The sequence below is a fragment of the Brienomyrus brachyistius genome, unplaced genomic scaffold (assembly GCF_023856365.1).
Source record: "Brienomyrus brachyistius isolate T26 unplaced genomic scaffold, BBRACH_0.4 scaffold48, whole genome shotgun sequence".
Lineage (NCBI taxonomy): Eukaryota > Metazoa > Chordata > Actinopteri > Osteoglossiformes > Mormyridae > Brienomyrus > Brienomyrus brachyistius.
Window position 1 is genome coordinate 2,159,447 of NW_026042323.1, and position 12,856 is coordinate 2,172,302.

A 12,856-nucleotide genomic window follows, 5' to 3' on the forward strand; every position below is an offset into this window, starting at 1 on the left:
ACGGTCAGCCATGCGGTCAGCCATACAGTCAGCCATACGGTAGGCGTTACGGTCAGCCATACGGTCAGCCATACGGTCAGGGATACGGTCAACGATACGGTCAGTGATATAGTCAGCGATACAGTCAGCCATACGGTCAGCCATACGGTCAGCGATACGGTCAGTGATACGGTCAGCCATACGGTCAGCCATACGGTCAGCGATACGGTCAGCCATACGGTCATCCATACGGTCAGTGATACGGTCAGCCATATGGTCAGTGATACAGTCAGTGATATGGTCAGCCATACGGTCAGCGATACGGTCAGCGATACGGTCAGTGATACAGTCAGCGATACGGTCAGCCATACAGTCAGCCATACGGTCAGCAATACGGTCAGCGATACGGTCAGCCATACGGTCAGCCATACGGTCAGCGATACGGTCAGTGATACGGTCAGCCATACGGTCAGCGATACGGTCAGCGATACAGTCAGCGATACTGTCAGCGATACAGTCAGCCATACGGTCAGCCATATGGTCAGCGATACGGTCAGCCATACGGTCAGCGATACGGTCAGCGATACGGTCAGTGATACGGTCAGCCATACGGTCAGTGATACGGTCAGTGATATGGTCAGCCATACGGTCAGCGATACGGTCAGCGTTACGGTCAGCCATACGGTCAGCCATACGGTCAGTGATACGGTCAGCCATACGGTCAGTGATACGGTCAGTGATATGGTCAGCCATACGGTCAGCGATACGGTCAGCCATACGGTCATCCATACGGTCAGTGATACGGTCAGCCATACGGTCAGTGATACGGTCAGTGATATGGTCAGCCATACGGTCAGCCATACGGTCATCCATACGGTCAGTGATACGGTCAGCCATACGGTCAGTGATATGGTCAGTGATATGGTCAGCCATACGGTAAGTGATATGGTCAGCAATACGGTCAGCCATGCGGTCAGCCATATGGTCAGCCATATGGTCAGCGAGATGGTCAGCGATGCGGTCAGCCATACGGTCAGCGATACGGTCAGCGATACAGTCAGCCATAGGGTCAGCCATACAGTCAGCCATACGGTCAGCCATACAGTCAGCCATACGGTCAGCAATACGGTCAGCGATACAGTCAGCCATACGGTCAGCGATACGATCAGTGATACGGTCAGCCATACGGTCAGCCATACGGTCAGCGATATGGTCAGTGATACGGTCAGCCATACGGTCAGTGATACGGTCAGTGATACGGTCAGCAATACGGTCAGCCATACGGTCAGTGATACGGTCAGCCATACGGTCAGCGATACGGTCAGTCATACGGTCAGTGATACGGTCAGTGATATGGTCAGCCATACGGTCAGCGATACGGTCAGCCATACGGTCATCCATACGGTCAGTGATACGGTCAGCCATACGGTCAGTGATACGGTCAGCCATACGGTCAGCCATACGGTCAGCGATACGGTCAGTGATACGGTCAGTGATATGGTCAGCCATACGGTCAGCGATACGGTCAGCCATACGGTCATCCATACGGTCAGTGATACGGTCAGCCATATGGTCAGTGATACAGTCAGTGATATGGTCAGCCATACGGTCAGCGATACGGTCAGCGATCCGGTCAGTGATACAGTCAGCGATACGGTCAGCCATACAGTCAGCCATACGGTCAGCGATACGGTCAGCGATACGGTCAGCCATACGGTCAGCCATACGGTCAGCGATACGGTCAGTGATACGGTCAGCCATACGGTCAGCGATACGGTCAGCGATACAGTCAGCGATACTGTCAGCGATACGGTCAGCCATACGGTCAGCCATATGGTCAGCGATACGGTCAGCCATACGGTCAGCGATACGGTCAGCGATACGGTCAGTGATACGGTCAGCCATACGGTCAGTGATACGGTCAGTGATATGGTCAGCCATACGGTCAGCGATACGGTCAGCGTTACGGTCAGCCATACGGTCAGCCATACGGTCAGTGATACGGTCAGCCATACGGTCAGTGATACGGTCAGTGATATGGTCAGCCATACGGTCAGCGATACGGTCAGCCATACGGTCATCCATACGGTCAGTGATACGGTCAGCCATACGGTCAGTGATACGGTCAGTGATATGGTCAGCCATACGGTCAGCGATACGGTCAGCCATACGGTCATCCATACGGTCAGTGATACGGTCAGCCATACGGTCAGTGATACGGTCAGTGATATGGTCAGCCATACGGTAAGTGATACGGTCAGCAATACGGTCAGCCATGCGGTCAGCCATATGGTCAGCCATATGGTCAGCGAGATGGTCAGCGATGCGGTCAGCCATACGGTCAGCGATACGGTCAGCGATACAGTCAGCCATAGGGTCAGCCATACAGTCAGCCATACGGTCAGCCATACAGTCAGCCATACGGTCAGCAATACGGTCAGCGATACAGTCAGCCATACGGTCAGCGATACGATCAGTGATACGGTCAGCCATACGGTCAGCGATATGGTCAGTGATACGGTCAGCCATACGGTCAGTGATACGGTCAGTGATACGGTCAGCAATACGGTCAGCCATACGGTCAGTGATACGGTCAGCCATACGGTCAGCGATACGGTCAGCCATACGGTCAGTGATACGGTCAGTGATATGGTCAGCCATACGGTCAGCGATACGGTCAGCCATACGGTCATCCATACGGTCAGTGATACGGTCAGCCATACGGTCAGTGATACGGTCAGTGATATGGTCAGCCATACGGTAAGTGATACGGTCAGCCATACGGTCATCCATACAGTCAGTGATACGGTCAGCCATACGGTCAGTGATACGGTCAGTGATATGGTCAGCCATACGGTCAGCGATACGGTCAGCCATACGGTCATCCATACGGTCAGTGATACGGTCAGCCATATGGTCAGCCATACGGTCAGCGATACGGTCAGCCATACGGTCAGTGATACGGTCAGCCATACGGTCAGTGATACGGTCAGTGATATGGTCAGCCATACGGTAAGTGATACGGTCAGCAATACGGTCAGCCATGCGGTCAGCCATATGGTCATCCATACGGTCAGTGATATGGTCAGCCATACGGTCAGTGATACGGTCAGCGATACAGTCAGCCATATGGTCAGCCACACGGTCAGCCATTCATCATCCAAAGTGCATTTCCGGAGAGGCTCTCAAAATGGCCACAAATACGGTCCAAAGATGCCGAAGGGTTACAGACATTTTCTGATTTTTAAATGCCTGTTTGCAAACTATGCCTCATGCAAAGAGTCTAGACATACTGAGTGACTGTGAGGAAAATCAAACATTAATTCAGAAGCTACCTGACTAGTTAGCATTGCGCTGGAATCGTCGGGTTACTGTAGCCCTCATGGAAGGTGGCGAATTCCCATCTTTCCAAGACTTTGCCAAATTCATATCAATTGAGGCAGAAATTGCATGCAATCCTGTCACCTGCCTACATGCACTTCACTCAGTGGATTCACACCAGGATAAAATAATTACAAGGGAACCTAAAAGAAACAGGGCTAATGTTCTCAGCACTCAAGCCACTGTTGGCAGGGATAAAGAGACATCAACTAACGACAGAGTATGGGCTCCATGCATCTGATGCCAGTGTAACAAGCATCAACTCCACAGATGTCCTGATCTTATGAAAACGTCTCCTGAGAACCGAAGTTCATATGTAAAGGACAATAAGCTGAGCTATGCTTGTTTAAAACCAGGTCACTGTGCAAAGGAATGCCGTCGTCGCCATAGCTGTGAGGTATGCAGGAGAAGGCACCCCACTAGTCTTCATGATTACAGCTATGAGAAGAATGGAAGTAGAGACCAACCTGTGCCTGATATAAGCACAGCTACAAGCAATGTAAGGAAACTACAGCTGCTATGTCACTTAATGCCACCAGTCAAGAACAGTCACATAGCACCTCCATGATTGTACCTGTGTGGGTATCCTGTATCAAAGATCCAGCAAAGGAACAACTTGCACATGCTTTATCAGACACGCACAGTGACAGCACTTTCACTGATAAAGAGGTGAGCAATGAATTACAAATGGACACTTACCCAGTGCAGCTGAAACTCACCACCATGTTGGGAGAGAATATGGTGATGAAGAGTGAGAGAGTATCAGGACTCTGTGTAAGGGGTTACAACTCATCGGTGCGCAATGCTCTCCCTCCTGCATACACCAAAGACTGCATACCTCTCAATCGTGATCACATTCCAATGCACGAAACTGCTAAACGCTGGACTCACCTTGCTGCAATAACTGATAAGATACCCCCCCTCCTCAGCTGTGATGTTTGACTCTTAATTGGGTACAACTGTTCAGGATCACTGGCGCATAGACAGGTGATACTAGGTGGAGACAATGAACCATATGCTGTGCTAACAGACTTAGGATGGAGTATCGTTGGCTGCCCAACACCTTAGCTTGATACAACAGCAGAATTCGCCTTAGTCACCGAGCTGCGGTACAGGAGCTGCGTCTAATAACACCAACAGATATACTTCAAGTCCTGGAGTTGGATTTCAAGGATGTCAGAGGAGAGTTTAAGGCAAACTCTCAAGAGGATCTAATTATCCTGGACAGGCTCAAGGAAGGTATAAAGAAAAACTACCAAGGACGTTATGAAATGCCACTTCCTTTTATACAACGGCCACATTTACCTGATAACAGGCAGCTTGCTGAAGTCAGGCTCAGACATTTAGGGCGTAAATTCTGAAAGGATGAGAAATATAAACAAGATTACACTGCAAACATGAAGGATATCATTGAGAGAGGTGATGCTGAAGAGGTCCATGATTTTGGCACTCATGGTGAATGATGGTTCATTCCCCACCCTGGTGTCTACCATCCAAAAAAGCCAGATAAGTTGTGTGTTGTGTTCGACTGCTCTGCAAAGGACAATGGTACCAGCCTAAACGAACATCTACTTCCAGGTTCAGACATGATTAATAATCTAACTGGCGTTCTCATAAGGTTCCGGCAGCATCACATTGCTCTGACATGTGACATAGAGAAAATGTTTCATCAGTTCCATGTCAAGGAGAACGACCGCAACTATCTGCGCTTCCTGTGGTGGAAAGATGGAGACATGAGTCCACAGCCAAAAGAATACCGAATAAAGCAACATCTTTTTGGATCAGTATCGTCTCCTGGCTGTGCAAACTATGGACTTAAACGTTTAGCTAATGAGAGCAGACACTCATCCATTAGGGTCCCACTTTATTGATAGAGACTTCTGCGTGGATGATGGAGTCACAAGCATGGAAACTGTGGAGAAGCCATTCAGTTAGCACAGGAGGCAAGAGAGGTATGTGCAAAGGCTGGCCTTCGTCTTCACAAGTTTGTGTGAAACACCCATGGTGTTTCACAGAGCACACCCTCATCAGAGCGTGCTACAGATGGTAAGGCAAAGGAAATCACTTTCAATGACAGCCCCCTGGAACGAGCGCTGGGGATTCAGTGGAAGACAGAAAGTGATTGCTTTAAGTTTAAGATCACTCTAAAGGAACCACCAATGACACGGCGGGAAGTACTGTCTACCATTGCTTCTATATTCGATCCTCTTGGGTTCCTTGTTCCATATTTCCTTAAAGGGAAAAGGATCCTCCAGGAAATGTGTCACCAAGGTACTGGCTGGGACGACCCACTGCCAGAGGAGCTGGAGAGCTGGCAAAGGGACCTTGTCAAGTTAAAGACTATGAACATAGATAGATACTGCTTACCTCTCAATTTTGGAAGGGTTATGAGGAGAGGTTTACACCACTTCTCTGATGCAAGCACCTTAGGGTATGGTCAGTGCTCCTATCCGAGAGTCAAGTATGAGAAAGGAAAGGTCCATTGTGGTCTCATCAAAGGAAAGTCCCGTGTAGCTCCCACAAAGGTGACCACCATACCAAGGCTAGAATTATCAGCGGCAGTAGTCTCAATTACAGTCAGCAATATGCTTAGAGAAGAGCTTAGCTATTTGAATGTGGAGGAGTTCTTCTGGACTGACTCCAAAGTAGTTCTGGGCTACATAGATAATGATGCATGATGCTTTCACATGTTCGCAGCCAATAGGGTTCAGACATTTCGCCACAATACAAATCCTCAACAATGGCTTTATGTGCCACGCCCAGTTCATCCGATCCTCGTGTGTTGCCACACCCCCTCATCATCCACGTGTGCTTCCCCGATCGTACCCAGCTGTTTCCTGTTATTTTCGGCTTGTCTTGTGTATTTAGTCCGCGTCTGAGTCCTTCTTCCCCAAACTTGTCATTAATGTTAGTTAATGTTAGTTACTCTGAGTTTGTTGCCATCTGCCCTGTCTCTCCCATTCCCTAATAAACCCTGAATTCCCTGCCTGCCTCGTCTTTCCCCGCTTCCTGCTCGCCTGTCCAACTGCGCAACTTGACCTCATATCTCAACGGAAAAGAATCTAGAGGGAAAACCATAAATGAGTTGTTTTCCTCAAATTGATTTAGTGCTTCTGTGTTCCTCTGGAAACAGGAAATACCGATAACAACAGATGTAGTATTGGAACCTCTAATAGGTGATCCAGAGGTGAGAAGAACTGGAACACTGCATACAGCGGTGTAGTGCTGCTGACCGCTTGTCCGAGTTCTCATCATGGTTGCAGGCTACTAAGGCCATTTCATGCCTTTTGCGAGGAGTTAAAGGAAAAATAAATGGCCCCGCTAATGTAAGTGCATTGGAAAGTGCAGGGCGTGTCATGGTCAAACACCTCCGAAAGCAGGTATACAAGCAAGAAATACAGTTACTGAAGAAGGGAGGTCGGCTGCCAGATCATCCCAAGGTGCAGCACCTACAGTAGATGCCTTTTTAGATGCAGATGGCAGAATCAGGGTGGGAGGAAGGCTCAGTCGATCATCCTTCTCCAACTTACTCAGACACCCAGTGATCTTATCAAAAAACCATCATCTGACTAAGCTGATAATTAGTCATTATCATGAAAGAGTAAAACATCAAGGCGAGGGCTTTACCATCAATGAAGTCAGATCCAATGGCTATTGGACTCCTGGAATAAGCAGAGCAGTTGCATCTTTTATCCGGCAGTGTGTCACTTGCCAGAGACTCAGAGGACCTCCAGAAGGTCAAAGGATGAGTGACCTTCCAAAGGAAGGTGTAGAGCCCTCCGCACCTTTCTCATAGTGTGGCATGGACTGTTTGGTCCCTTTACCACTAGAGAGGGAAGAAAGCAGCATAAAAGATATGGTTTGCTTTTCACTTGCTTCTGCTCACGAGCGATCCATAGTGAAATGTTAGAGGTTATGTCCACTGGTGCCTTTATAAATGGTCTGAGATATTTCATTGCAATTCGTGGTGCTGTTAGACAAATCCAATGTGATCAAGGCACCAACTTTGTGGGGGCAAAGAACGAATTGAACAAAGCTTTACAAGAACTTGACACTCCCAGACTCACCACCTTTCTATCCGAAAACCATGGTGATTTTGTTCTCAACGCACCTCACTCCTGTCACGCCGGAGGTGTGTGGGAGTGCCAGATAAGGACCATAAGGAGTGTGTTGGACTCCACATTATCATTGGCCTCTTGCAGACTCAACAGTACTTCTCTGCGAACGTTGTTTTATGAAGTCATGGTTATAGTCAACAGTCTCCCACTTACTGTGGACAACCTGTGCAACCCTGATAGTATGGAACCACTCACAGCCAATCATCTACTTACAATGAAGTCCAACATGGCTCTACCTCCACCAGGGAAGTTTGTTAGGGAGGACCTTTATGGACAAAGGAGATGGTGCAGAGTACAGTAACTGGCGGAACAATTTTGGAGTCACTGGAAAGGGAGCATCTCCACATTCTTATTGCAAGACAGCGTTGGCACACGCCGAAGAGAAATGTACAAGCGGGAGATACAGTGATCCTTTTGGATGACTTGTTACCCAGCTGTGAATGGAAACTGGGACGGATTTTAGAGACTGTCACTGATGAAGATGGACTGGTAAGAAAGGGTAAAATATGTATAGGAGATAGGAGACTTAAGGAGAAAGGGGAACGCCTTGGTAAGCTGTCAGTGCTAGAACGTCCAGTGCAGAGGTTAGTCTTGTTATGAGAAGCTACTTAAGTACATTTCACTGATGTTTATGCTTTATTTTCCAAATGATACAGATTTGAAAATTATTTGTGTTTGTGGGTATTGCTTGGAACACACGTAATTTTGGTGGGAGTGTAAATAACCCCAAGGTTTGACACGAGACTAATTAATGTTACAAAACATATTGAGTTGCGTATTGCATATTTTTTAATATACGTTTGTATTCTGTATTCATTTGTATACATTCATTTATGCTTATGTAGTTTTATTTAGTGGGACCCCTTTTTTTGAGGGACTTCCGTTTTTTTCGGTTACCAGAACATCGTTAAGCTAAGCTAAGCGGAGAACGTGTTTGTCTTTGCTTTATGATATTTTGTAAATGGTTTAAGCACCCCCCCCCCTGGTAAAGGCACAAGCTCTTACGTTGGCTACGTAACCATCGTGAACCATCAGTCAAGTCTTTCGGCCATCAATCCGAGGGGAATGCTACAGAGGAGTATGATGAATTCAAAGATTTAGTATCTACTAAAGGAAACACATCAAAAGCGACCCAAACCAGAAAAGACGGCTGGCAAAAAGTGTCCGACAAATTAAATGTGTAAGTAGTTTTTAGTTATTGTATTTATCACTTGAATGTATTATTACGGTTCCAGTGTTTCATCATTCTTTTATTGTCATTATTACAGATAAAATACAATCAAGTTAAAGTACAAACATGACATTTCATTCATATATATATATATATATATATATATATATATATATATATATATATATTTGTATTTATGAGTTTGTGTATGTATGTATGTGTTTGTTGATTTTACGTATATAAATGGTGAGGCCATGATTGAACCCATTTCCATGCACGGACACTATTAAGTCTGTGAGCTAATCCTAGTTTACGCAGAACAAACCTGCTCTGAGCAGGTTTGAGGATTTGGATGTGCTGCTACGACAACACATCCAGCAAGAGTTTCGAAAAACCGTGCCAAGTGTGCCAGGTAGCTAGCATGTGCCAAGCGCCCTATGGTCTGACTATAGACCCAGAGAGACATGCATGCTAGTGGGCTGTAACACTGTTACCTCTCAGGGCTCTTTCTGTTACTCTTTCTCTTTTTTTGTCTGATGATAGTAGTTTATTGTTTAAGCCACACAGTTTGACTAAACATGTTAAACTAAAGCCTTCGTCTGAGTATGATCTAATGAATTCATGAGAGTGAAATTATTTCTTATCAAAACAGAAACATCCGTCTCACAAGACGACAATCTATTGTCGAGTCATTCTTTAATGGACATGCAGGGGGGAAACAGGCAAACCAGTTGTTTTCCAGCTCTGTGCTGAGGACTGAAATTTAAAATCTACTTTGCGATTAAATAACTTCCAATTCCAGCTCACAGAAAGTCAGGTTTTACAGTAATCCTCATCCATTTACCTCAGATGTTATTTATATAGAATACAGACAAAACTTTTGTTTCAATTCTCAAGGTGATGGAATCTGTTAAAGGTAAAAATTGGTGCATTCATTATAAATATGTTTTTTCCTCATAGCTTGTATGTGTCTCTGTGCCATTTGACTGAGAGTCTGAATGTCATTAACAGTGTTTGTTTAAATGCACATTTACCTTTGATCTGTAGGAAAAGGTCCCTCTCTGAAGTTGAGTCGCTTTTCTATTGACGCGTCACTCTTCAGGGAAACACAGCTGGGTACAGGGGAGTCTGCTCTCTTCATCAGGACACTGTGGGCAGCGAGAGGAAACAAACCCTCGTGGTATAAATATAATTCATACATTGGGGACGGCATCACACTGCTGTTTAGCCTTCTGCTCTGCCTTCATGTACTTTGATATGCTGTGAAGCTCTTGATGTAAACAGACTTATTTACAGTCGGCTGTTAAGGAAATTGTCTCATCTAAAATTTAGATATCATATGAAACTTTTAGCATCACTGTTAAAAACCTCCACAACTAGACTTGGCTGATGTTCCTTTTTACCTGTTTATATATGCTTTTGTTTGTTTGTTTAGTTTTGTTATGGGGCCATTTTGTATAGGAGGGATGGTCTGTTACTCGCCTCTAGTATAAAAGAACTGGCTGATTGTGGAAGAAGACGGCGAAGACAGAAGATGGCGAGGTCTTTTTATTAAGCTACACATATTAAAGTGCTGCCCACTGACCAGCCTCAGCTAGGAGTCCAGTTTACTTTTATGTTATGGCCTGACTATAGACCCAGAGAGACATGCATGCTAGTGGGCTGTAGCACTGTTACCTCTCAGGGCTCTTTCTGTTACACCCCACAGGGGGGCGCATTTCATGGCTTGAACTATAAATGTTGTGACTCACAGCTTCTAATGTCCTGAGGCCCCAGGGCACTGGCCCCACTGGCCCGGTCCATAACCCAGCCGAGGCTCCAGGGGGCGCTATCTTGGGGCACCTTCAGCCACCAGCTCATTCCCCCACCGTGAGCTAAGAAGCGCTACTGGGGATCTTTCCTGCCTGCTGCCGTTAGACACCACAATGCCTGCTGTCGATGTGCAGCCCCCACAGCCAGCCTTAACGTCCCATATTTAATGTGGTAAAAGCTGCTCTCTGTTTTTAATCATATAAATAACATGCATTTCTATTTATATATTGAACAATATTGTATTTTCAGGATTTTTTCATTATGCACTGTGTACTTCTTAAACTTGTTAACTTACAGAAATTTTGTTTACTTCTATAAATGTTTACTTACTTGCACTATATCTACTGTCTTTGCACGTTGTCTTTGTTTTACATTGTATGTTTGTATCTGTGCACTTTGATGCTGAACGCAAGAGAATTTAACCCTGGAATCAACAAATCATCTTATTTTATACTCAGGGGTTGAGAACCACTGCAGTGTCACATTAATTATGATCTGAATCAGCAAGTATTTAAACGTCACCTTTGGCAAAGAAACCAATAGTCTTTCTCTTAGTTTGTCTGATGATAGTAGTTTATTGTTTAAGCCACACAGTTCGATTAAACATGTTAAACTGAAGCCTTCGTCTGACTATGATCTAATGAATTCATGAGAGTGAAATTATTTGTTATCAAAACAGAAACATCTGTCTCACAAGACGACAATCTATTGTCGAGTCATTCTTTAATGGACATGCAGGGGGGAAACAGGCAAACCAGTTTTTTCCTCATAGCTTGTATGTGTCTCTGTGCCATTTGACTGAGAGTCTGAATGTCATTAACAGTGTTTGTTTAAATGCACATTTACCTTTGGTCTGTAGGAAAAGGTCCCTCTCTGAAGGCGGGTGGGGGCTCCATTGACCTGTCACTCTTCAGGGAAACACAGCTGGGTACAGGGGAGTCTGCTCTCTTCATCAGGACACTGTGGGCAGCGAGAGGAAACAAACCCTCCTTCATACTATAGACCCAGAGAGACATGCATGCTAGTGGGCTGTAACACTGTTACCTCTCAGGGCTCTTTCTGTTACACCCCACAGGGGGGCGCATTTCATGGCTTGCACTATAAATGTTGTGACTCACAGCCTCTAATGTCCTGAGGCCCCAGGGCACTGGCCCCACTGGCCCGGTCCATAACCCAGCCGAGGCTCCAGGGGGCGCTATCTTGGGGCACCTTCAGCCACCGGCTCATTCCCCCACCGTGAGCTAAGAAGCGCTACTGGGGATCGTTCCTGCCTGCTGCCGTTAGACACCACAATGCCTGCTGTCGATGTGCAGCCCCCACAGCCAGCCTTAACGTCCCATTTTTAATGTGGTAAAACCTGCTCTCTGTTTTTAATCATATAAATAACATATATTTCTATTTATATTTATTTATTGAACAATATTGTATTTTCAGGATTTTTTCATTATGCACTGTGTACTTCTTAAACTTGTTAACTTACAGAAATTTTGTTTACTTCTATAAATGTTTACTCACTTGCACTATATCTGCTGTCTTTGCACGTCGTCTTTGTTTTACATTGTATGTTTGTATCTGTGCACTTTGTTGCTGAACGCAAGAGAATTTAACCCTGGAATCAACAAATCATCTTATTTTATACTCAGGGGATGAGAACCACTACAGTGTCACATTAATTATGATCTGAATCAGCAAGTATTTAAATGTCACCTTTGGCAAAGAAACCAATAGTCTTTCTCTTTTTTTGTCTGATGATAGTAGTTTATTGTTCAAGCCACACAGTTCGATTAAACATGTTAAACTAAAGCCTTCATCTGAGTATAATCTAATGAATTCATGAGAGTGAAATTATTTATTATCAAAACAGAAACATCCGTCTCACGAGACGACAATCTATTGTTGAGTTATTCTTTAATGGACATGCAGGAGGAAAGAGGTAAACCAGTTTATTTCCAGCTCTGTGCTGAGGACTGAAATTTAAAATCTACTTTGCGATTAAATAACTTCCAATTCCAGCTCTCAGAAAGTCAGGTTTTACAGTAATCCTCATCCATTTACCTCAGATGTTATTTATATAGAATACAGACAAAACTTTTGTTTAAATTCTCAAGGTGATGGAATCTGTTAAAGGTAAAAATTGGTGCATTCATTATAAATATGTTTTTCCTCATAGCTTGTATGTGTCTCTGTGCCATTTGACTGAGAGTCTGAATGTCATTAACAGTGTTTGTTTAAATGCACATTTACCTTTGATCTGTAGGAAGAGATCCCTCAAAGATTCTGATTCGTTGCTTCACTGACCAGTCACTCTTCAGAGAAACACAGCTGGGTACAGGGGAGTCTGCTCTCTTCATCAGGACACTGTGGGCAGCGAGAGGAAACAAACCCTCGTGGTATA

General features: G+C 45.2%; 1 protein-coding gene across 21 annotated transcripts in view; it reads right to left on the bottom strand.

Annotated features, from left to right (window-relative positions):
- Window positions 1-12,856, bottom strand: part of LOC125723381 (NACHT, LRR and PYD domains-containing protein 12-like) — a 69,173-nt gene that overhangs the window by 37,439 nt on the left and 18,878 nt on the right. For 10 of the 21 annotated variants that reach the window (XM_048999936.1, XM_048999923.1, XM_048999915.1 and 7 more), the window contains 2 exons: window positions 12,706-12,819; window positions 9,684-9,797 (listed from right to left, as the gene is read on the bottom strand). In XM_048999936.1, the coding sequence (XP_048855893.1) occupies window positions 9,684-9,797; window positions 12,706-12,819 (228 nt within the window). Of the gene's footprint in view, window positions 1-9,683; window positions 9,798-11,307; window positions 11,422-11,505; window positions 11,713-12,705; window positions 12,820-12,856 lie in introns of those variants that run through there. The other 11 variants (XM_048999920.1, XM_048999927.1, XM_048999931.1 and 8 more) reach the window with 4 other exon arrangements.